Genomic DNA, 26,300 nt, shown 5'->3' with positions numbered 1-26,300 from the left:
ACAAACAGTCTAATAGACGAAAAGTCAATGTGTCAGACTATCGTTTATTTTAAACGTAATCAAGACATGTATCCTAGTCACCATCAGATCAGTATTGTGTTCGATTTTTTCAACAAATAATCTAATAGACGAAAAGTCGATATGTCAAACTGACGTTATTTTAGACGTAAACCATACGTGCATTACTACTAGGTCAATGATGAAAAGTCAATGTGTCAAAGTATCGTTATTTTAGACGTAATTCAGATATGCGTCTTAGTCACTACTAGGTCAACACTGAATTTAATTTTTCGATAAACAATCTAATATATGAAAAGTTGATGTATAATTGCTAATCATTAAAATATTTTGAGTAGAATAGGATAGTGTAGGTGCCCTAAATTTATACGATAAAAATAAGGGATTAATTGCGCACAATATTTTCATTAATACAACTTAACTTTTAAATAAATGATTTAATAATAATAATAATAACTTTTATTAGTAAGTACTCTTCATCTTAAAAAAAAAATATATATAATTGTTAAATTTTTTAATAAAAAATATTTATTATTTTTTCGAGTTCGACCGTTGCTACAAAAGGACATATCTTAGAGCTGATGTTGTCATTTTGTTCGGTGAGGATGACGATCAACAGTTTCACCTTTAATGTCACCAAAGTCCTTATCGATATCGAGAGAACAACCACACTCGAAGATATAAATTTTATTATTTAATTAAATATGTTTTCCATCGAAAAAAATACTCTAGCGTCACGTTTTTAAAAAAATATATAATAAACTTCCAAAAATAATCTTAATTATAAAAAAAATTATATTACTAATTATTTTATTTATAATACTATTTTTAAACCTTTTAAAAAAATTTAAGGGTAATTTTAAAAATTTAAAGATGGTTAATAAAAATTTAAAAATTCAATTATATTTTTATTAATTTAAGCGATTATATTTAATTCTAATTTTTTATTTGGGTGTACGTTTCATTGCAGCTCGTAAACAATTCCTTGAACTTAGACCAAAGCATCAAAATCCACGAATGGAATTTTTCTTTATTACTTCCATTTTTTTGTACACGATCTTGAATTTGTTGCCATTGCTTAACGCACTAACCAAGATCAACGTGCCAGCAAAAAAAGCTGTCCAAGGTCCGGCCTAGAAACCGTCCTCGATTGTTGAGTTGTTGCATTTGCAATTGCAATTGAATTTCCGATCGGGAATCCATTATCACCGTCCGAGATCTCTGGTAATGGAACAATTTTGATTCATTTCGTTTTTAAAGTTCGATATATATATCTATTGTTGAATCTAGATCCAGAGGTGTTTTTGGTTTTTTTTTTTTTTTTTTTTTAATCCTAGCGAGAGGGTGAGTCGATTTGGATCCCAATCTCGTCCTCATGCATCACACACCCATTTTCGTTGGGTGTTTTATCTTGATATGTTCGATTGTTTGTTACTATGCGGATGCTGGATCTGGTTGTTCTAAAACCAGTCCTCTCGTCGATTTCGAGTCCGAATTTGAAATGGTACAGCACCAACTTAGAGGTTCCTTTAGGATAATCGATGATTGCTCTTTTAGGGTTTCGAATTTTGATATGCTTTCTGGGACCGATGTGCACTGGTGGGGTGCGATCGCTCCTGATGTTAATAATTTCACGGCCGGGTTTGTCGTGTCTGATAAAAAGCTTAATGAGACGTACAAAAACGCTTCCTTCATTGTGCATTTGAAGAAGAATGTTAAATGGGATCAGATCCAAGTCATCGCCGCCTGGGACCTTCCTGCCGCATCAGATTTTGGACATGTTATTCTCCGGAAACCGAATAATGGATCGACGGGTAGTCCCAGTGTGGCTCCGTCTCCGTCGGAATATGGGAATCCATGGGAAGATACGGGTTCGATTTCTATTGCGCCCACCTCGTTCGAGAATTGCAAAGTTTTGGCTGATAACTACAGGGTTAGGTGGACATTGAGTACTCAGGATAAGTTGATCGAGATCGGACTGGAGGGGGCGATTCCGACGACGAACTACATGGCATTTGGGTGGGCAAACCCGAATGGGAGTTCTAATCTCATGATTGGGGCGGATGTCGCCGTGATGGGGATCAACGAGGATGGAGTGCCTCTTGTGGATGATTTCTACATCACAAGGCTCAGTGAATGTATGATAAACAAGGATGGTATGGTGCATGGTGTTTGTCCGGATACAATTTTCGAAGGTTCAGATCCTGTTGGTTTGGTGAACAATACTAGGTTGATTTATGGGCATAGGAGAGATGGGGTGTCGTTCGTTCGGTATCGAAGGCCGCTGGTTACCGTTGATAAGAAGTATGATGTGCCGATCAATCATACTGCAAGTATGGATGTCATTTGGGCTGTTGGACCAATGAAGCCGCCTGATGCAATTCGGCCGTTCTATCTGCCTCAAAATCACGGCGTGACTTACGGGCATCTGGTTCTCAATGTTTCAGAGCATGTGAATGATTGTTTGGGTCCGCTTGATGCAGAAGACAAGGAGGATCAAGATGTTGTTATTGCAGATGCAAATTCTCCTCTTGTTGTAACTAGTGGTCCGGCTTTGCATTATCCAAATCCTCCAAACCCTGCAAAAGTTCTCTACATCAACAAGAAGGAGGCTCCTTTACTGAGAGTTGAGAGGGGGGTGCCAGTGAAGTTCTCATTACAAGCCGGGCATGATGTTGCACTCTACATTACTTCGGACATGCTCGGTGGAAATGCGACACTGAGGAACATGTCTGAGACTATTTATGCTGGAGGACCGGAAGCTGAAGGAGTACAAGCCAGCCCCACGGAATTAACTTGGGCACCTGATAGGAATACTCCTGACCAAGTCTTTTATCACTCACTTTTCCAACAAAAAATGGGTTGGAGAGTGCAGGTTGTCGATGGTGGTTTATCAGACATGTATAACAACAGTGTTTTGTTGGATGACCAACAAGTTACATTTTTTTGGACACTGTCTGAGGATTCGATAACCATTGCAGCGCGTGGTGAGAAAAAGAGCGGTTATCTTGCTATTGGCTTTGGAAGTGGAATGATTAATAGCTATGCTTATGTGGGTTGGATGGATGAAGCTGGCAAAGGTAGAGTGAATACCTACTGGATTGATGGAAAGGGAGCTTTAAATGTACATCCAACAAAAGAGAATTTGACTTTTGTGAGGTGCAAGTCAGAAAGTGGTATCATTACTCTGGAGTTTACACGTCCCTTGAAACCTTCATGTCCTGATGGCCATGGACCACAGTGTAAAAATATAATTGATCCCACCACTCCCCTAAAGGTTATATGGGCAATGGGTGCTAAATGGGTGGATAAACATTTAAGCGACGGAAATATGCATTCTTCTCGAAGCAGTAGGCCTATGCGAGTGCTGCTTATGCGTGGTTCTGCAGAGGCTGAACAAGATTTACAACCAGTATTAGCTGTTCATGGGTTCATGATGTTCCTTGCTTGGGGTATTTTGTTACCTGGTGGGATATTGGCTGCTAGATACTTGAAACATGTGAAGGGTGATGGATGGTATCAGATTCATGTTTACTTGCAGTACTCGGGTTTGTCAATTGTCCTACTTGGCCTCCTTTTTGCTATTGCCGAGCTTCGTGGTTTTTATGTCAGCTCAGTTCATGTTAAGTTTGGGATTGCTGCTATACTCTTGGCATGTATACAGCCAGTAAATGCATTTTTCAGACCGAAAAAACCAGCCAATGGGGAATTGGTTTCCCCCAATAGAATTTTATGGGAGTATTCACATGCAATTGTGGGCAGATGTACAATTGGTATTGGTATCGCAGCGCAATTCACTGGAATGAAGCATCTAGGCGATCGATATGACAGCGAAAACGTCCATGGCCTTATCTGGGCTCTAATTATATGGTTTATGATCATTGCATTGATGGCTATTTATTTGGAGCATCAGGAGAGGCAGCGGAGGCGGGACAGAATAAATGGAAGAAGCAATTGGGTGCTCGGTAATGAGGACGATTCTGTTGATCTATTGGGTCCGACTATTTCAATTGAAGGAAAAGAATCTCATCCTTCAGGAACTATGGAAGTTCAGTTAGAACCTTTAAGAGGATAGACTTTTTATCTCTAAACCTATTCTTTTTGATATGGAGTTGGTCCATTCGCCAGCTTTGATTTTTCACTAAACGGAGGTAGCTGCTTTGAGTTTTGTTCTTGAAGCCTTCGTCGAGAACATGAAGGGGTTTGTCACTTCCCCCACCCTATCTTAGTCTGCCGAAGATCATCATCTCTTTACTTTTTATGATATAACAGGACACCTCTACACAATTGAAAGGGATCGTTTCTACTGTTTGTTTTTTTGTCACAAAGGATAATAACGCTGCAAGTTTTGTCATGTTTCAGCTACATAGTTAGGAGGTTTATAGGCGTGTCCACCATGAGAAGCAAGAAGTTTCATGTAAACGAAATGAAAGCGATATATGTTTGTATATATGAAACTCTCACTGATACTCTTGCTCTGCAGTGAAGATACTTGCAATTGACATTTGTCAAATCCAGCGTAGCCCCTTTTTGTTCCCTATCTTTATGGCTCATGCTGTCCTAAACCTTTCAACTTTACCCTAATTAGCATGTGAAAAAAATAATTTCTATCTGAATGATAGAATTGTCGAGTGCATTTGATAACGTTTTCTGGTGCAATATTTCTCCATGTGTTCTTGAACTTCTTGAACTTCAAATTGACAGATATCAAGTGGAAATTTAATTTAGTAGTCTTCATTTGAAATGGTTATCATGTTTTCCTTTGACACTTGACTCTGTTACCTTTGGTGAAAGAGGTGATATGATTCTGCTATATTTACCATTGTTATGTTCCGTATTATGTTTTTAGGCCATTTATTTCTTGATTATTTAATTTCTGTTGTACTTACGTTTCCCTTGATGGAAGAAGCTGCATGTCAAGCTTGTGGAGAAAGTGCTAATGTTCTCTCCTGAGGTGTATGATTCCGTTTTAATCTTGATTCTGTGCCTTTGTTTGTAACTGATGATTGTTATTTCTTTTTTCACCCTTCTACATTTTATCTACACTGCCAAGTGAAATTTGGCATTGGAGAAGTCAAAACCTTTGATTAGCAAAGCTGCTATGTGGAAAAGATCAACTGTTCTGCAGAGTAAATGGTACGTGATATCCGATCGTTTCTCTTTTGGCATAAGAAAAGCTAGACAAAAATTTACAGTTCTGATGTTTTTTTGTTCTGATTTCTCCAATGCATGCATGGTTTTTTCCATATTTCTGTAATCTGCAACATAAGGCTACTTTTCGGGATCAGATTTGCTTGCCCTTTACTGTCCAGCTAAAAGTTCTCAATTCTAAACATAGTCAGCCCCCAACTGATTTTATTACCTGTTTCAAGCACAGCATGGGAGTAGTTAAGCACTGTTCTTACTTTTCTGAAAGCCATTGTATCTTTAAATGTCATTTTATTCTTTACACAGTTGCTCTAGGAAACTTAAATTAATTCATTCATCAAATCACTAAATATCTTCATGTTTCCCTTCTCCGCCCTTCAGATTTTAAAAAAGTCCACCAGAATTTTTAAGAATGGCTTTAATTACTATCACCCGAACATCATGGTGACTAAGTTTCTGTTATGTTCTTGATTTTTGGAAGTAGTAGGGGAGGCCAAAGGGTAAGTACAGAGAAAAAGGGTTTCTGATTCTGAGATAAGGAGATCCTCCTTTTATGTTTTCTTGATTCTGTTGGCTGGTAGATATCCTAAGAAGGATGGCTGGACAGACCCTCGCAATGTTGTTCCAAACATTCCTCTACTTGTACTTACTGCTAATCCTGTTGCTATGAATCTATGATAGAGAAATTCACAAGAAACTCTTAGCATCCAATACAGCATATAGCAGTAAATCGTTCTTGGTGCTAGCAAAAGTCGTCTTTTATGGCTACATTTTGGAAATGATTTGTCCACTAATTTGTTTATCCAAAAGCTTTTACAGGGAGAAGGGCCGTGTGTGCTACGTTTATGAACAATGGTCAGGAACCGAAAGCAAAATCTTTACAAGGGAAAGTGGAAGACAAGGTAAAGGTTCATTACCCCTTCCCTTTATTTTTCATATTCTGGATATGAAGTTGAATATTCATTATATAGCCTGCCCTGTTTTTCTGCCTCTGATGGTAATCATATGAGTAAAATTGTTAGTGATTGGGCCTTTGTGCATTAGGGTGAGTTTTATTTGACTTTTGGACAATAGAAAGAGCTTCTAAAACCTTTGTTATAATCAAAAGCCATGTGCTTTTAGTGGAATTGCTTAATCAAAAAGCACTCACTTAAAAGGTATTACATAAAATTGATTCTATGGCTCTCACTCTTAGTCTATGTTTGGGGGGTATTTATCTGCTCCTATTGCTCGACCCGAAAACACTTCGAGAGAAAATTTTGATGAGTATGGAACACTAAAATGATGGTTAAATTTTAATTTTATTCTCTATGGTTAAAACATAAAATTGTCATAGTAGTTTGATAAAATTTCATAAACAATCTCTATGGTTTGATGAAACTTAGGAACTAAATCTCTACTTTGTAGAGATTAAATTTGTAATTTAACGACGGTGACCATCACGGTGATTAGTTTATTTTCTATAGATATTTTGATCGGGATTCGTTGACTTTGAATGTTTGTATTAAATTGACATTGAAATACATACCCCCACGATTTGCCAAGGAACTATTGCTTTTGGTTGTGGTGGTGCTTTTAGAATTTGTTGTCCTTCTTGCTCCACTGAACATTGTGACCATTTATTTCATTAAAAAAAGGCTTTAGTTGGTTGGTTGGTTAGTTGGTTAGTATGGTTTAATTTCATCATTAGTTTCTTTATTTTATTTTGGTTGTCAAATTATGAATGACTAGGAATCCTTTCATCTACACCTTTCTTAGACATATGACCCCGATTTAATTTCATAGGGTAAGGTACGACTTTAATAATAAGATGATGTAGAAGGTCAACGTAACAGTTTATAAGGTTAGTTTAAACTTAATCATTCAATTATGTTGGTTCAACTCTAAACTTGAATAAGTAGTGAAAGTAAGAGTAACCCGCTGCTGGTCATCTAGAGTGTTTCGACCGGTATCTTTATCCCTATAGTTATTGAATGAAGATGCAATAATCCATTTTGCCTGTTAGTGGAAAGCATGAGAAAGATAGGACACCCCACAATCCTTAGTGCTACAAATTCTTTGCTCCCCACTTGAATTCAAAGTTCAAAGTACTTGTTTGGTGACCATGTGGTTGTCTTTGTGCCTTTCAATTTCAGATTCCCACATCACTAAAAAAAAAAAAAAAAAAAAAAAAAAAAAAAATCCCTTACTTTTTATTAACATTGTGGCTTTCTAACTTTCTTTTGTTTTTTCTTTGCTTCATTAGCTTAAGCTTCGCCTAACGAAGTATGTAGTTATACTCGACTCGACTGTGACAGTATAGAAATTGCTCTATCGGTTTCTTCATTACTATTCAATTGTTCTGCAGGTTGTATTGCTCGTGTCCTTTGAATTCTAAGTTAATGCGACATAGATTATGATTTAATGAAAAGATTTATTTTGTGGGAGTAGACAGATTTGGTCAAAAGTTGCGACTAGGTGCAAGTTGATGTCACATATCATTAAGGAAGAGTAGTCGAAAGCTAAGGTTTGAGAACAAGGTAAAAAAATTGAGTGCTTTGTTGATTGATTGATTTTTTTATTTATTATTTTATTTATTATTATAGTAATACTTAGGGGTGAGTGGTTGAAATTGAAAAGAGGATAGTTTGTAGTTTAAATTTCTTCAAATAGGTAACATTTTTTTAATCTACTTTAATATATAATACCAATTCATCAATTATTTTGTAATATTACTAAAATGAAATATTTTTGAGACAAATAATAGGAATTGGCAAATTGGAGGTATAGATTATATTTGGTAGCGTAGGGGAATAGGATACCAAAAAGTCTTTAAGTTATATGATTGTGTTTTTGTATGCTTATTGAGTTTTGACGAGCATTTTTATGTCATCTTGTGATTAGTTAAGAAGTGTAGAAACGGGCTCGGATACTTGCATATACATAATAACACACTTTTTCTTTCTGTTTTTGGTGAAAGAGTAAGTATAAGGGGAAAAGGGAGAAAGGATTTGAATAGAGAGTTAATGAAGGAGTGGTCCATGCATGATATGATTCAATGGCATTGGCATTGGCATTGGCATTGGCAACCAACCAACAATAGAGAGTCCCTGAAACCAAACGATCAATGTATTAAATATAATATAAGATAATGTTATTTATAAAAAAAAATAAATAAATAAAGTAAAAAACGAAGAAGAAGAAAGGGAGGGGAGAAACCTTAACTTTTTTTTACCTTCATCCCCTTCCTCTCTCTTCTGTTTCCTCTTTTCCTTTGCCTCCTCCTTCCTCTCTCTCTCTCTCTCTCTCTCTCTCTTTCTCTCTATCCTTCTCTCTCTCTCTCTCTCTCTTTCTCTCTATCCTTCTCTCTCTCTCTCTCTCTCTCTCTCTCTCTCTCTCTCTCTCTCTCTCTCTCTCTCTCTCTCTCTCTCTCTCTCTCTCTCTCTCTATCCTTCTCTCTCTCTCTCTCTCTCTCTCTCTCTCTCTCTCTCTCTCTCTCCCTCTCTCTCTATCCTTCTCTCTCTCTCTCTCTCTCTCTCTCTCTATCCTTCTCTCTCTCTCTCTCTCTCTCTAACATCTCCCTCTCCCTCTCTATCCTTACATCTCTCTCTCTCTCTCTCTCTCTCTCTCTCACTCTCCCTCTATCCTTACATCTCTCTCTCTCTCTCTCTCTCTCTCTCACTCTCCCTCTATCCTTACATCTCTCTCTCACTCTCCCTCTATCCTTACATCTCTCTCTCTCTCACTCTCCCTCTATCCTTACATCTCTCTCTCTCTCTCTTTGCATCTCTCTCTCTCTCACTTTCTCTATCCTTACATCTCTCTCTCTCTCTCTCTGAATGGAGGGAGGCAATGAGCATCACAATTTGTTGTCAGGAAAATGAAGGTTGAGCAACCCATTTCATCCACACACACACACACATAAAGCACCAACAAAATAGAACCAAAACAAAAAGGATAAAATAAAGGAAGAAAGAGTCTCCTCTCTTGACGCAGTCCCATCAATCCCAATTTCCAACAACACATCAAAAACTCACCATTTACAAACCATCCCCTCCCCTCCCCTCCCCTCCCAATCCAACGGTAGGGATTCACTTCCCCCCTCTCATCTACCGCCCATATTCATCCACCTCTCTTATCACTTACTTCCTACCTACCGCTCAACATATTAAGACATATACAATCTGATCAAAAGATGGTAAGTTTAACGCATCTACAAAGTAAAAAAAATTTCTCATTAGAAAGATAAAAAGATATATTTTCTTGAAAAAAAATTAATAATTATCGATGGATAAAAAGCAGGGACACAGTGTGTCCTTGAACACTAACCTAATCTCTTCCATCTCTCTGGACCATTAAGGAGTAGGTAGTACATGAATTTTCCCCTATTGTCCTTGACCAGTCTTTCTACTTCATTCAATACACTAACACCTTCGTGTACTACTCAAATAATTTGATTCACGACATCGAGTATTTGCTCTTCCGACATGGTCGGCACAAGTATTAGACTAACTTATGGTTTTCCCATGACTTTCAGCTTTAAAGCTCTCATCTTTCTCTCTCCTCCTCCTCCTCCTCATGCTTCCATGAACTGATTTAAAGCTTGGAAGAACTGAGTCTTAGTGTCCGTCTTCTTCTTCTTCTTCTTATTAGACAAAACCCAACACATCAAAACACACAGTATGATTGATAAGATGAAAAAAAAAAACCCACAAAATTTTAGTCCTTTTTTTCCCCTTTTCCTCACTCCCCACTGTACTTTTTCCTCTTAACTTAAAAATCTTTCCTTTTTTGGGAAATTTCTCTGTTCTTTTCTTTGTTTGGTTTTTTTTTTTTTTTTTCTTTCTGTTCTTCAAATGAGTGTCGCCACTGTTTTATCAGCTCATCAGAACAACGACCAAAAGCAAGTGTTTATGTTTGTTTTTGTTGTATTATTTTTCTCTTCTTTACCCTAAAAACCCTAATTACTTAAAAACTTCCATATGGGCAGCTAGAATTATGAGATTTCTTGCTTTTTTGGCATTTTTCTTTATTTGGGTTTCCAAAATTTTCTCATTTGATTCAACCCATTTTGCCAAAACCCCATTTTTTCTTCCAAAGCGTTCCCTCAAAAGGGATTCTGTACTCCCCAGGCAGAGTGTTTCACGCGTTAGTGAATAGAAGCCAAAGCAATACTAAACGAGCAGCCGTCCTAACCTGCAGGGGTCATACATAGGCATTGGCATATTTTCATTATTTTTCTTGATTTTACGGCGATGGTGTTTGTAAGATTTGAAGTTGACAGAAGAGAGTGAGCACACAGAGGCTTTTGGTATGATTATATGCCATTGCTCTTGCGTGCCCACTTCTCTTTCTGTCAGCTTCCATCGTCAATTCCTTCTTTCTTCTCTTTTTTTTTTTTGCCTAATTTTTGTTTGAAATGAAGTTTCTTCTATTGTTTTTGTTATATTTTTCTTGGTTTTGATGATTTTGTTTATGTAATTTCACTGTATGGAATCGGCTACAGTACATTGTTAATGGTAATGGACTCTCCAATAATGCTTCAATTTCCAGGTTTTCTCTCTCTTTTAACTCATCTTTTTCATTCATTTTAGCCTTTTCTGCTTTAAATCTTTTGGTTTAGGGATGAATTGAGATGGGTTTTCATATTTTGAGTTGTAAATCCAATTTTAGGGTTAATAATGTGTATTTTGTTGGTTTTGGAACCTAAATCTTGGTGGAATTCTCTTGAAGAGTTTTCTTTTTTCTTGAATTCTTGATATTATGGAAGGGATCCACAGTAATCTTTCCGTATCTTCATCTACTGAAACCTTGTTACGACTTCTCCTTCGTCTAAATGATAAGGTTCAGTGGATTTCTCACGACGTTGCAGATAGAAATTGCTCACGTCGTGGCAATCCGAAAAATTCATTGAACTATTCAATCAAGCGACAAACGATGTGTACAAAGGGCAAGTCGAACCTCCTCCTCCTCACATCGCGGTGATCCGAACAATTCATTGAACTATTCAATCAATAGGAGCGGCAAGCGGTGTGTACAAAGGGCAGGTCGAACCTCCTCCTCCTACTTACCCTTTTTGAGGATTTTTCAAACAAGGAAACTGGTAATCTTTTTACTGTTTTTTACTTAATTTTGTTTTGAAGATCTTATCCTACATTTGAAGATAGTCGAACGTGAAATTGCAGTGACAAGAAGTAATCGGAACTTTTTTGTATTAACTTAATTTTGGAATTCAATTATTACATCATTGACTACTTTTACATCTTTTTGTTTTGGTGCTAATATTTTAACTCATTATATATTGGCTAAAGGACCAATATATTTTAACTCATCTTTTCTTGTTTGTACTTGTTGATTCGATTTGATTTTGATCTAATTTTATGGTGTATAGTTGGCATTAAAATTAGAACAATCACGTGATTCGAAAATGTAGCTAAGAGAAATTGTCGTTTGTGGTACAAACTCCACTTTAGTTAGTGTTACGAGCTTAGGCAACTGAGGTAATAGGTCTTTTCCATTGATGAACATGGTCTTTTTTTAGTTCAACAAATGTAGGATGAGAGATCAAACTTCGAACTTACGAGGAGCGTAACAAGTCTTTTGATCATAAGTTAGGTGATTTTGATTTTTTATCATAAAAGTGTTTATTCTAAAATGTTAAGTTTAAAACGCATCTGTAGCAACTTTAATATTAATTTATGTGTTTGTTTCGATATTTGGTCGGCGATATCACTTGCAAGATCTTTTTTTGTTTGTTTCGATTACTCTTCTAGTACTTTTTGATGGTTCTATATGGTTAAAATGATTCTCACAGCTTCTCTGTTAGATTTCGTGAGCAGGTAATGCTTTTGAATGGATCAATTCCTTGGATAAATTTGGTTTGCTCTACATACTATAGATATACTTCTTCAAAGCTTTAATCGCTTTCTTGGGCTATTGAAATATAACAATGCTTATTTCATAATCTTCCTTCACAAGGAAGTTAAAGTGGGTTCATTGGTAGATGATTTTGCAAGTATGTTCATTTCAAGATATTAACTTTCCAATACATTTTTCTATGAACCATTTGATACTAATTGCTTGTTGAGCTTTTATTCAGTTGGTTTGAGGGTTTGAAGTTATATATATATATATATATTGGCATTCAAAGGAAGTAAATGAAGAGATAGAAGTTCCTTGTGAAGATCTTCATGTACTCATACGATATGAAATTATACCCCAATAACACATGGTAATGAATCATAAAATCTAGTGAATTACTTCAATTGTTTGACTCCTTGTAGCAAGGTCGAGTTGCTTACTGCAACAAAGTTTGTCAAAATCTTGCACAAATTTACAAATATACGATATAGTAATGATTCCGACTACATATGCTAGATAAATGAGAACAATAAAGTTACCATTGCCGATTCTTGGATGGAGCTTGACTCGAAGCCGTCCCCATGTCATCTAGGTCAAAAGAATCATACGACGACACATTCTGCAAATAAAAACTCCGAAAGGGTTAGACGTGAAACAAAATCTAGACTTCTGATTCAGGATGTTTTGTTGGGCATTCATTTATAAAGCTTGGTTTCAAGTAGGAAATGATTGTTTGGCTGATGCTGCCAATGAGTTTAGATTGAACATATACTCTAAAGTTCAATCGTATTGGCTTTTGGACTTCGGCGCCCAGATGGATCGTAGTTAGTAGGTTTGGTAATACAATTTGAATATACATTGCTGCATAAGTTCTCTTATTTTGAGATGTAGGGAGCAGAAAATAGACCATATATAGAAAGCAAGTACACAAATTTAAATTTCCTTAGCCAGTTTCATGGTGTTCATACTCTGTAATAATCATAAAAAATGAAAATCTATTGGTATCTGACTTAGATAATGTCAAAATACTTGCAGCATCCCAAAGTAGACCCACTTCTAAACAGTGCATCAGTTCATGAATGTGTAACTGAGAGACTATTGGTTGAATCACTAACCAGTTAGTACGATACGCTGGAGCCAACCAAGGAGAGAACCTAGCACCAAAAACACGAAAGAAGAACACGTAACCTTATCGATTCGCATTAAACTAATCACAGTCGTCAGAAGCACGAATGAAATTTTAGTATAAACAACCAATGGGAGCAAAGTTTGAAGCTCTAAACATATGATATAATGATTTGGCAAAGCAAAACAAGGGTTAGATTGTTGTTGAATGCTTAGAAGTGGAGGGAAAAGTACAGCAGCTGTATACATTTTACTTCAGAGCTTTAGCACTAAATGCGCTCATAAACAGTTAACATGAGAATCATGTCTAAGATTGCCTGAACCCAGTCAGAATCTACTGTTCTTGATGAGCTTCCATGTACATTTTTCTTTCTTTTCATAAAATTGTAAATGAAGAATAAGACTGAAAAGAACAGTACAATTTGAAACTGAAATGGCAGAAGTGAAAAAAGATACCTTTACTTCAGGTGTAATTGCACCACTTTATCAGCCTGTCCGCTGCCCTCAGAAACAGTGGAAGTTTGTCACTTTTTATCGGTACTCTTGTTCTTGTCCTTTTTTTGATGCACTTGTTTTTTTTTTTTTTTTCTTACTTCCACATACCCAATTGAACAAACAGTTCATATCCTTTCACTTTTTGCTTATCTCAATCTGCTTTTTTTGCTGCAGAATTTCTCGTCTTTATTCTCTTTTACAATACAATCATTTGAGGTGAGGTGAGGGCCTGCAAGTATTGTGTCATATCACTCCAGAATTTCTAACGATAAGATAATGTCAAGACTTACTTATGCACAAAAAGCTTGGCTGGAAATGATGTACTCTTAAATAGCCAATAAATGAACATTTCAAAGAGATTTTATCAGGAAAATTTAATTGAACAAGATTACAAAGTTTGTGGAAGAGTGTCGAGCAGTTAATGCACTTTTGGAAAGAGCCCCAGCTGCAAATAAGAGATTCCTAATCAGAAAGAAAATGAAATCAAGTTTAGATAACAGTTATGGGGCTCACTTTTCAGTCTTCTGCAGTACAATGCATGCAGTCGTTAACTTTGTTAATGTCAAATTTTAACTGAAACATCTAAAACTATTTTAGGGAGAACTCACTTTTCATCTATTCTTGGTGCCTTTGTGCTTGAATTTACGTCCCATAATTTCACTGTGCAATCAGCAGAGCCAGGGGCAAGGAGAGAGCCCTCACAACTGAAGTGGAAAACAACAAGTATTGGAGGATTGTTTATGTCAACATCTAAACTCTGAATGTAGGCAGGGATGTGGGGTGGGTGAAAATTTTTCTTTTATCCACCTGAAAGAAAGGGTCCAAACGCATGATGTGTGTCCAATCAAAGGTGTAACACAGCGACCAAGTGAGGGGTCCCACATCATAATCATACCGTCTTCGTCACCAGATGCCATGAACCGACCATCAGGTGACATTGCCAGCGATAGAATCATGCTCCTATGACCCATGAAAATTCGAACACATTCCCCACTTTCGACATCCCACAATCTAACAGTTCTATCACTTGAAACAGTTGTGATGTAATTGCAGTTGGCATGCCATTGAACACACTGAAGAGATCGTGAGATTTGTTATTGTTCATATTTACCAGAAACATTAGGATCAAGCAACAAAAAAATCATCAATAAAAAGTTCAGATATTTGTTCTCGAAGATAAGGTTTTAAACTACAAAAAAAAAAAAAAAAAAAAAATCAGTGTTACGATTACGACTTCCATTATTAAAGGGAGAGGGAATTGTACTGCAGAAGACTAGTTACAAATAAGAAAACGACTGCATGCAGAGAAAGAGAATGATGCTTCAAATTTGAGGGGAAAAGGACAAACCCAAGTAGGAAGAAAAATGGCCCCACTATCTGCTTGAATATTCTAAATATAAAAATAGATCTGCTTTTAGGGATATTTGGATGGCTGCATATGGTTCCAACTTAATATCTTAGCAATAAAATATCATAGAAGGAATAAAGAATGAACTGCTCACATCCACATCGGACAAATGTCCTGCGATTAAAATGAAGAATAAACAGAAAAGACTATTGGAACTTGAGAAAGAGAGAGTGAGCAACCTTTCTATCGATAAAGAATTAAGAAACTAGAATTCAAAAAATAACAAATCAAACACTGGAACAACACCTTGCGCAGACAGGAACAACACAACAACAGAAGGAATAAGGAACAAGATCAATTCTTTTAGATATGGTGTTCATCCATAAACTACGTACTAACCCAAGCAAAGGAGTTACCATTCAAGATCACAGTATCAAACCATTAATCGGCCTCCTAACCTCCCTTCAATTCTTTATTAAAAGTACGTATAATTAATGAACAAACCCTTGCTCTGTCCACATCTTAGTAATTTGAAAAAAGTCTGTTTCTTTGATTGTGTCTTTTCACCCAGTGCTTTGTTTTTGTTTCCCTCTTTAAATACTAGGATCGTTAAACCCTTGCTCTGTCCACGTCTTAGTAATTTGAAAAAAGTCTGTTTCTTTGATTGTGTCTTTTCACCCAGTGCTTTGTTTTTGTTTCCCTCTTTAAATACTAGGATAGTTAAACCCTTGCTCTGTCCACGTCTTAGTAATTTGAAAAAAGTCTGTTTCTTTGATTGTGTCTTTTCACCCAGTTCTTTGTTTTTGTTTCCCTCTTTAAATACTAGGATCAGGACTGGTTCTTGTTTTTATATCCTTATTCTATACTTTAGCAAACTTTAGCAAACGTTCTTGCCTACGTATATGAGATATTTTAAGAAGTGAACATCTTTCTTAGTCGCAAGGTCCGGCGAAAGAATAGGAAAGGCGATTTCACTATTTCTGACCAGGAACAAGCCCTATCAGAAGAATACTTTTTTTTAGTGGGACGATAGCTTGCCTATCAAGTCTTATATTAGGAAGTGTGGGAATACTATTATTTAACAACTCCATTTTTTTCTGCTCGAAAATCACTTCTCCCCTTTTTTTCTAGAAGAGCTGTAGGGAGTTGTGTATATGTTCACAGAAAAAGAAGCTGAAATCCAAATATCCTGGAAAAGTTGCGAGCATGTATTAAAAGTGAAAGAGGCATGGTTTTAGGACACTCAAGAATCTATCACATACCTTCTTCTTTTATTTTTCTTTTATTATTATTACTATTATTTTTATTTTTTGGTTGGGAGGTGGGAGTAGTGAGAGTGAGACATCCTCGCAGTGTGTTTGCAAGGGGCTTCTAAATAGTCAGATTTCTTACCCAATCCTCATGATATCACCTCAGAACAGCTTGAATTTTTTTTTTTTTTCTCCCTCTTTTTTCCCCCTCTGTATAGGCTAAGTTACTTTGTTTCAGATCGCAACTCGAATACTTGAGATATTCTACATCAAAAGACGTTGAGGATTAAATAATTACAAATTTGAGTAGGATCATGAACAGTATTTCTCACTGCGTCTCCCGTGTGATACCACTACAAATGTTGAATAATGAAGTCAAGAGTGAAGACCTTTAGTGGTGGGACCAAATAGTGAAAGAGAACTAGAAAATTGTCGCCCTTCCTCACCATTGCTGGACTCTATTTCTAACACTCTAACTCACGGCTAACAACCTCCTCACTCCATATTTCACTTCAACAAACTCTAACGGATACTGATAGCCTATACACCAGTTAAACTACGCAGCAACCACATATATCTAATAAAATCATTACCTGAACATCCCATACTGGGTAATTGTGACCTTTGTAGCAAACAAGACTGGCGTTTAGTTTTGTGCTCCACAAACGAACTGCAACAGTACAACAGAAATATTCATAATCTCAAGAAAGAAAACTATAACCAAGCTTAAAAGAAAACAGAAGTGCAATGAAGATCATACCAGTTGTGTCTGCAGAGGAGAAAAGAACAAAATCCCCAATGGGACTGAAAGTGGCAGAGTGAACAGGCCCAGAATGACCTTGAAACAATGTATAAGACCACTTCCCATTTGTATGCCCTCTCATTTGATCACTAGTAGACAAGCCGTTTTCACCCTGCAAAACAGCTGGTAGACGTGATAGCGAAGGTCAAAATCCATTCTGAAAATATCTGAGCAAAAAAAATTCTTGCCTAGTGTGACACCAAGAGAAAACAAGCTTTTCTAACTGATAATGAAATCTGGAAGAGGGAAATGGTAAATAGTTGGAGACTTAACTCAAAATTGGTACATGGAGAAGATGAATAGTTCTCCTGAAGTAGGAGATAGGAATATGTTCGAGAATTAGGAGGGTGGAGGGGAATGAAAAGCACCATAGAATTTTAAACAACTTCAGTTCATATTATCAAAAACCAGAAAATCTCTAAAGAGTAAACACGAGTTATCAATAACAATATGTTAAATTATAAGAAATCAGTAGTTGATGTCTATAAACTTGACATTTGAGAATGAGTTTATACTCATAAATCCACACCAATTTACTACGATAAACACGGAGGCCTTGAAATAACAAAACTGCTCTATGTTCCAGAGCCCCTGGCTATTGTTATATCATATGAAAATTAAAATAAGCAGTGGTATACAATAAAAGGTTTTTATCCATAATTCTTTTTATGATTTTTTTTAATCTTTCTTAAAGCATAATATATTAACAGTATATTATTACAAACAAAAAAGCCAGAAACAGAAAAGGCATCCCATGATAGTTAAACTTACTTAACAGACTTACTATTGCCAGCTTGTTGTCCCAGCTTTGCCATGTCCCATACCTGCACAGAAACCCACCAAGATTTTAGAGGTGAGAACCCAACAATTAGGCCGTACTAAGCAACTTACAAAGAAGACCTTCAAAGCTCCATCATGCGATATTGATGAACAGTTTAAACTACATCAGGATCAATGATATCAACTGCATGAGCATTGAGACTGAATAAACTGTCAATGGGAACAGAAAGGAAGGTAGATAAATACTCATTATAAAGGCTGACTGATGGCAGAGCAACAGAACTCAACTGCACATGGCTTCTCAAGTCTTCAAGAATAGATTGTTCCACCTCTGTTGAACTGAAAGAAATCAACAGGACAAATCAATAGCAAGAAAAACTAATACCGTTACTGTTTACACGTCTTCAGCAAAGAACTGGTCCCACATCATTCCCTCTGACATCTATAATGCTTCAAATTCTATACAATAACTTTGTTAGACTCAGCCTTAATATGAGGAGGTAACCATAATTAGATCATGAGCTAACCCCATAACATCTAACAAAAGCTAGCATCATAGAAAAAGATAATACTCAGCACATGGCCGATTGCATCCACTGACCCATACTAAGTCGGAGCAGTGTGGCTGTAGTAGCACCGCAATCACTTGGCTAAGAGCTACATATTATGACTGAGAGCAGCAAAATAACATAATACAAGATTCAAGAAAATACATTACGAGTAAAGCAAGCTCTGGCTTCACTTGTGGTGCCATAGACGCGAATTAGCTTCAACCATCAGAGTTTTCCCAGCTGCACCTGCAGTCTTGTCCTTGACCTTTTTGATTGAAGTACCTTGCTTGCCTCCCTCAGTTGTTCTTTTCTAAACAAGCAAATAAGGACGTGCAATTCATGAGATCGTTCAAATGTATAAAATGGTAACAACGTAACGATAACGAGTAATAGTTAAAGGAGAGTATAATAGATAAAAGAGAGTATCGCCGTTAAAGATAAGAAGCTCTGGATCAGCACAGGTACCTTATCCTCACCTGCATCACCATCATCCTTTTCAGAATCTGAAAGCAAACCAGCAGCTTTCTCCTAGCGCTCTTCTAAAGAATCTTCAAGTAACTATTACCAGCATAATTTTAAATATAACAATCAAGGAATTTGAAATTGAAGAGGATATCAAATCAGCAAGAATTCAAAAGAAAGAAAGGAAGAAGGGAGAAAAGAAAACCCACAAACAACACAATACAGAATTTTACTGTTATTCATAATTTAACATTTTTTTTTTTTTCCTCCTTAGAAAAAAAAATGAAGAAAATCTTTCTATGTTTCAAATAGAGAAAAAGAGGAAAGATGTCACAGTTTGTCAAAAAATAATATAATAGAAAAGGCAAGAACCAAGCAAAATAATAATCATCCAGAAATTGAGGTAGGCTGACCATGAAAAACTGCAAAACCAGGTGAAGCTAATAACGGGGTCAGAAGATAAAACTCCTAGAGCTTGCATAAAAACTAAACAATATGAAGCAAGTGTAAAAATGTAACAGACCATGGAAGTTGATGCGCTCATTGATAATCCAAGTATCACCGTGGTTTGGGTCTTATGAAGATATTGAAGTAGCATCTCATGGGAGTACTAAACAACATAATTGAGAATAAAATCTTTCAGAAAATATAGTTTGATTATTTCAGTTCTGTTCATGAGAGATCTAAAATGACCTATAGATAACTAGAGCAAATGCATGATAATCATGAACATGTTACTAAATAATGAATGATAACCTAGGAATTACCTGGCATATTTTTATGTTGACTTTGCTCTGCCTAAGCGAATGTGCAAATTCCATCTCCTTGAATATATTATCATAATAATGTCAAAACCAGCACTGTCTTCACTAAACAATGATAGAAACATAAGAAAGTCATTACTGGTTAACAATATACCTCCAAATGAGAGACAGATAGTACGCCTTCCAACTTCTGTAGATATCATAGGTGCATCATTTCATGGTCTTCACGGAACCTATTGAAAAAGGTTCAAGCTGGCAGGTATCAAGCAAAATACAATAAATTTGATCATATTTTCCTCCATTACATGAGACTGTCAATAAAGATATTAGTTTGCAAACCTTCTTGGGCATGTCCTTTAGCCACAAGATCCATGAAACAATGAATAAACACAGGATATAGCACTCGAAGCAACTCATGCTGAAAATGCAAGAAGTAAGGCTGTCATTACAGGAAGAAAAAAGTTCAATATGAATTATAATTTTAAGGAAAAAAATAAAACAACTACTTACCTTGTACAAATCTAGTGAGTTGCAAGCCCAGGACCTAAGCTTTTTATATCCTTCAAGGTATCTGGCTGGAATATTCTCTGCTCTGGAAAGAACAATCATTAAAGAGCAAAAAAAAAAAAATATATATATATATATATATATAACTCTAGTTCTGTTAAAAAAAAAAAATACAATAAGTTAACAAAAGAAGCAAATAAACAAGAATGAGGATGGCAACCATAACATTGTTGGCATCCTCCCAAACCCAAAAGCAAGAAAAGAGAAATCACAAAGAGAATTTCTAATGTGACATTACATGCATGAGGGCATGCATAAAGATTCTATGCTAAAATAAGAGGGCCGATTTGTAATTGATGGATAACAGGCAAACAAAGATTACTGTCCTTTTATGAAGGAGAATTTAATAAGTTCTCAGAAGTAGTCCAATCATCCAAAGTGAAAAATGAAGGTAAGGCCTTGAAGCTTCGGATACATTTTCTTCTAAATTCTTATTTTCACCTTTGACGGCCACTCATAGTAGTTCGTTCACCAATCTGACAAATGCTATCTGGAAAACTAAGACTCTGGAGAAGATGATAATATTATTTGGTCTGTGCTTCAAGGAGATTCGAAAACAGCAGAAAGAACTCAAAAAGAGATTCCCTATTGAAGCTTTCTCCTAAGATGGTGTACCTTCTGCAGGAGTGGAGAAGAGACAAGCCCATCTATTAGTTCATTGTTCCTTCAACACGATTTTTCGGAACTCCATTTTCAACGAAGTCGAAATCGGAATGGGGCCCTTCACAATTCCTCAGCAACTTGTATGGAACATTTTGGTGGGGTTATCTTATCCAAAGGAAAAAAAAAAAATGAAGTACTCTGGACGAATGCTATAAAAGCTGCCTACTGCATTGAACATAATCCTTTTCATCCAAAATATGTCAGCTAGGTACAGGTTGAACTCTGTCTCTCCAATAATCTTTTTGCAATTGCTTCTAAATGAAGTGATTTCGAGTAAGCTCCTAAGCCCTAGTTATACATATCAGATGAGAATACTACCAGTAGCTCTCGAGGGATTTACATTAGCTAAGGTATAAATCTAGTCTTATAAACAAAAGCATTTAAAATCAAGTAATCCTACGAGAAATCCACTCGCCCTAGTTCTTAAAGCCATCATCCTTAACACCCACACCAAAAGTTCTAGCTGACAACCACTCTCCAAAACCATAGCTCCAGAAAAAACAAATTAAAATCTTCAATTTCTCAACATAAAAAACCAGGAAACGAAGGATTGACTGATTCAAATGTTCAAATCACCCAAGAATTACAGAATGCAAATGAAAATAGGTAATCGAGATGAATTATAAGGGGCGAGAAAGTACTCGGAGCACGAATGCAAGTGCTTGGCGAAGTCGAGATCAATGGAACACGAAGAATTAGTCTTGTTCTGACGAAACTCCTGAAAAAATCCGCTATCTGTTCTTCGTCCATTCTGCAACATTCAGTAGTTCACTTCCTCCCTCCACAAATTGCGCGCTCTCCCTTCCTCTTCCCGCACTTCTCCACTGCTCGGACTTGCTTTCTTCTCTTTCTCGCTCAAAGAAACCGGAAGGTGAAAGGAACACCGTAACTGAATAGGCAGCGGACTAGACAATGGATTATTGGGCCTAAATAAACACTCCAGTCTAAGCCCAATGGGCTTATCTTGTACGTTACCCATTGGGCCTGAAATACGTCGACTTTTGTTGGGCCCAATTAAGCCCGATATAATTGGGTTGACTTTGAATAAATAAAATATTTATGAATATTTTTTAATAAAAAAAAATTAAAATGTATTAATTCAACTTGTTAAAATTCGAAAATTTAAAATAAAGCTTATCCAAGATTAATAGTAAATTTTTAAAAATTAAAATGGTATTATTTAAATTTTTAAAAATTTTAGGATAATTTTCAGACCGAATATAAATTTTATAGGTATTTTTTTATTAATTTAATTTAAGAAAATCCTCTTAAATGAATAAATAATTATTCGAATAATATAAATAAATTTGGGAGATGGAAATAGATGAGAATTTCTTTGTCTAGGGACCATTTGTAAAGAGAATTATTGTCCCTAAGGATATATTTGAAAATACATTATATTTCGAGGATCACATAAAATAATTTTTAAAAATGTAGGGGTTGTGCTACGTGGCATCATACTAATGGACGTTTCTCGCCAGTCATACAAAGCAAGAAATGAGTTGTGGTCCAAAAATATTGGGCATAAGGTACGGCTTGGCTTGATTCTTACAACCAACCAAAAATAAATTAATATTTATTGTCTTAATTAGCGTTAAAGTGATAATTATAAAATAGAGATTAAATTAAATTACCAATTTATTTAAACTTTATATCTGAATTATTAAGTAGCTGAGTTGGAAATATTTTGAAAACTCCACCATTTTTATTTTCTTACCATATATAACACTATCTGATTTGGGCCGATCTTAAAAATTTGTTTAAGATCGTCTATAAAGTTCGAGTTTCGTTGGCTAATTTGTTCGTATAGTTAGAATAAGTGTTACACAATAGCTGATTTACCATAAACGCTTCGTTTGCAAATTGAACGATATAAGATTTTTTATACGACTGAACAACAGAGGGTAGAAATTTGTCATGATAATTTTTTTTCCATTAAAAAAAAGGTCGCAAAAAATAAAAATTAATGATCAAAATTCCATGGTAATCTTTAAGGTTATCCTCGTAAACTAACGCAATTATGGATTGAACTTAATTAGTATGGTCTGAGTTGGGTTCAAATAAATGAAAATTTTGTAAATTAATTTAAATAAATAAAATAAAATTTTAAAAGTTAAATTAATGTTAAGTGTACCGAGTAATGTGGTGGTGTGCGAACCAAGAGCTTTTCATCATTCTGACTCTGATGGGTCTTCTCGTCCACATATAAAAGCAATGGTGAGGGATCCCTTTGATATGTTCCTGGAAAGTTACCAAGAATCGCGGCTGCTCCTTGTTTGGCACCTTTTACTCTCTCTTTTCTCTTCTTTAGTCAGTCGTTTATCCGATTCTCAAGCACTTGTTTCTTGTAACTTCACACAGCATCTTCAAATCTCACTGATGGAATCCGTCGGAATCAGCATCTTCTCCGTTCTTTCCTGGATTCCGCTGCAGTATTTGTCCACGAATGTAAGTGAGTTTCTTGTCTAGATTTCGGATTGGCTTTACTTGAAAACTTGTGCCGTGTGTGTGTGTGTGTTTGTTTGTGTTTGTTTGCGTATTCTCTGTTGTAATGGAGGATAGGAATGTTCTGTTTGGTAAATATGAGATCGGGAAGTTGCTTGGGAAGGGAACTTTTGCGAAGGTGTATTATGGAAAAGAGTTGGAATCTGGTGAAAGTGTGGCGATTAAGGTTTTAAACAAGAATCAGGTCAGGAAGGAAGGGATGATGGAGCAGATCAAGCGCGAGATCTCCGTTATGCGTCTTGTTCGTCATCCGAACATCGTTGAGTTGAGGGAAGTAATGGCGACGAAGACGAAGATTTTCTTTGTAATGGATTATGTTCGCGGTGGTGAACTTTTTGCCAAAGTTGCAAGAGGCAAACTCAAGGAAGATGTGGCTCGGAAGTATTTCCAGCAGTTAATCAGCGCCGTCGATTACTGTCACAGCCGTGGAGTATCTCACCGCGATTTGAAGCCAGAGAATCTGTTGCTGGATGAGAATGGAGATCTCAAGATCTCCGACTTTGGACTCTCCGCCTTGCCAGAACAGCTTCGGAACGACGGCCTTCTCCACACGCAGTGCGGTACTCCGGCGTACGTCGCACCGGAAGTACTAAGAAGAAAGGGCTACGACGGGGCAAAAGCCGATATCTGGTCTTGCGGTGTGATTTTGTATGTTCTGTTAGCAGGATTCCTTCCATTTCAGGATGAAGACATCATAACGATGTTCAAGAAGGTTTTCAAGGCCGAATTCGAGTGTCCGCCATGGTTCTCCGCCGAATCGAAGCGTTTAATTTCAAAAGTCCTCGTTGTAGATCCAGAAAGACGAATCACAATCGGCGAAATGACGCGAGTTCCTTGGTGCCGGAAAAATTTCTCAAGATCGCTCTCATTCACGATGAAGGAAATAATCGCAGAGAAAACAGAGGATTTCGATTCCGATAGTCCAAAACTATCGACGCCAAAATTCTTCAATGCGTTTGAGTTGATATCGTCAATGTCATCCGGATTCGATCTATCTAACTTATTCGAGAACAAAATAAAGGCAGGATCCATGTTTACATCGAGATGCACGGTGCCGACAATCATGGAAAAGATCGAGACGGTGGCGAAGAGACTGAGCTTCAATGTATCGGAAGTGAAAGATTTCAAACTCCGGCTGCAAGGTCAGACGGAGGGGCGAAAAGGCAAGCTGTCAATGACGGCGGAAGTGTTCGAGATAGCGCCGGAAGTTGCCATAGTGGAATTTTCAAAGTCGTCCGGCGATACTCTGGAATATTCGAAGTTCTGTGAAGAAGACGTTCGTCCGGCGTTGAAAGACATCGTTTGGACGTGGCAAGGTGATTGTGCCGCTAACGTTGACGGACATAACGGCCGATTTGACGGTGACGAACGTTTGTGAAAGCGGAAACAAACGGTGATGCATTGCCGGTTTGTGAAAATTGGCTTCTGTTTTAATTTCTAAAAACACATAAATTTCCTTTGTTTTTGTAAATAAAAGGAAATGTTGGAAAGGAAGCTTCAATTCAATCCTAATTGGTGTAATAATAACCGGTGGGATTCCTCGCCCAACCCCCACCTAATTGTAATTAATTCGTTTTTCGTGTTATTATTTAAATTTTAAAATTAATAATTGTTTTGATTTACAAAATTAATTTGGATTATCCGTTCTTAATAACATTTGTTTTAAATGAAGAAATTAAAATATTAGAAAAAATTTAGGTTTATTAATTGATTTTTCCATAATTATTGAAATACAAATCTAGTATAATCGAGATGAAATATAATTAAAAATTAGCAATTAAAAACATTATAAGTACATCAATAATTGTTATAATAGGTGTAGGTGATCAATATTTAAGTAAATCAATTATTGAATTCTCAAAAATATTTTGAATACATAATAAGTAATGGATTTTTTAAAATTTCTTATAATTATTATTATTATTTTTTTAAAAAAAATATTGCATACCTAAATTTCTAGCAAACATTTCCCTGTTAAATAGTGGGCTTGAGTTTGTTTGTCGGCCCATTTTCATTGTCGGCCTTGGGGAGCCCAAAGCTAGGATCCACGTGGATTTTCCCTTTTTGTTTTTTACTATAACCATCGTATTAAATTGGCGTATTATTAAATATTAAATATATAGCTTTTGTTTTTTTGTTTGAAGATTAAATAATTATTGACATATTAAATATATTACTATCAAATTGCATATATTATATATAACAGATTCAAATATATCAGCAATGTTTTTAAAATCTGATTTTGAAATAAAATATGTATTTTCTAGTGACGTTTTGGAAAGCAACATTCTTTCTTTTCTCTCCTTTTTGACACAAACAAACATTCTTTTAATTATTGCATGCCAGCACATATGATAATATAACTATACCATATATATCCTTTTAAATAAATTAAATTATAAATTTAGTCTCTATATTCTTTTAAAAAAATTAATTTAATTTCTATAATTTTTTTAATATTTGAAATAGTTCTCCTCAACAATTTATAATTTTATTAAATTATAAAAAACATTTATATAATTTTCTCAAATTATAGAAAAAAAATTTAAATTTTAAATTATAGGAACTAAATTCTAATTTGACGTTTAGAATATGATTCTTTCTTAAAAAAAAAAGAAGATTAAAACAAATGACGTGTGATATTTATTATTTTTTGGATAATGTATATTTGAAGACCACAATTTTATTAATTTTTTTTTTTGGAATTAAATGAATAAAAACTAATATGATATTATCTATTCTTTTTATAATTAAAACATAATAAAAAAATTTAAGAAAAATTCAATTTTGTGCTCAATTTCTCTAAATCCTTCAAAATTTTATTATTTTATTGTGACACTCGAATAAAATAAGAATATATAAATAAAGTGATCGTGAATAAATGATAAATAAAAAAGATTTAAGAAATTCATAAAAATATGTTTTATTTTTTTAAATAAAAATATATACTCGATCAACCTGTCATATATTCGAAATTCATCG

The 26,300-nt window shown here is 35.7% G+C and overlaps 2 protein-coding genes, 1 long non-coding RNA gene and 1 pseudogene across 5 annotated transcripts; 3 read left to right on the top strand and 1 right to left on the bottom strand.

The window, feature by feature from the left end:
- Positions 1 to 982: 982 nt before the first annotated feature.
- Positions 983 to 4,558, top strand: LOC111788105 (DOMON domain-containing protein / dopamine beta-monooxygenase N-terminal domain-containing protein). The gene has a single exon (XM_023668298.2). The coding sequence runs from the start codon at positions 1,394 to 1,396 to the stop codon at positions 4,091 to 4,093; it is 2,700 nt and encodes an 899-aa protein (XP_023524066.2). The 5' UTR covers positions 983 to 1,393; the 3' UTR covers positions 4,094 to 4,558.
- Positions 4,559 to 5,164: 606 nt separating this feature from the next.
- Positions 5,165 to 12,948, top strand: LOC111788349 (uncharacterized). 2 transcript variants are annotated; one of them, XR_015419922.1, is made up of 3 exons: positions 5,165 to 6,068; positions 7,514 to 7,685; positions 11,018 to 12,948. It is a non-coding gene; the product is annotated as an uncharacterized LOC111788349 (long non-coding RNA). The 2 variants fall into 2 exon arrangements; XR_015419921.1 differs by having other exon boundaries at positions 5,165 to 7,685.
- A 752-nt stretch (positions 12,949 to 13,700) lies between these two features.
- Positions 13,701 to 21,695, bottom strand: LOC111788159 (transcription initiation factor TFIID subunit 5-like; annotated as a pseudogene). Its single transcript, XR_015419920.1, has 16 exons — positions 21,455 to 21,695; positions 20,094 to 20,175; positions 19,923 to 20,001; positions 19,738 to 19,835; positions 19,587 to 19,643; positions 18,823 to 18,915; positions 18,520 to 18,667; positions 18,053 to 18,145; positions 17,918 to 17,966; positions 17,811 to 17,850; positions 16,985 to 17,149; positions 16,818 to 16,894; positions 14,434 to 14,699; positions 14,235 to 14,330; positions 14,019 to 14,088; positions 13,701 to 13,855 (listed from the first exon to the last, which is right to left on the bottom strand). The product of XR_015419920.1 is annotated as a transcription initiation factor TFIID subunit 5-like (transcript).
- A 1,193-nt stretch (positions 21,696 to 22,888) lies between these two features.
- LOC111788184 (CBL-interacting serine/threonine-protein kinase 5) lies at positions 22,889 to 24,903 on the top strand. The gene is made up of 2 exons (XM_023668440.2): positions 22,889 to 23,030; positions 23,175 to 24,903. Exon 2 carries the CDS (start codon positions 23,365 to 23,367, stop codon positions 24,694 to 24,696), a length of 1,332 nt encoding a protein of 443 aa, XP_023524208.2. The 5' UTR covers positions 22,889 to 23,030; positions 23,175 to 23,364; the 3' UTR covers positions 24,697 to 24,903.
- The last annotated feature ends 1,397 nt before the right edge of the window (positions 24,904 to 26,300 follow it).

Source organism: Cucurbita pepo, chromosome 2 (genome assembly GCF_057944985.1).
Source record: "Cucurbita pepo subsp. pepo isolate OVF chromosome 2, ASM5794498v1, whole genome shotgun sequence".
Lineage (NCBI taxonomy): Eukaryota > Viridiplantae > Streptophyta > Magnoliopsida > Cucurbitales > Cucurbitaceae > Cucurbita > Cucurbita pepo.
This window is presented reverse-complemented; position numbering and strand designations above follow the sequence as displayed.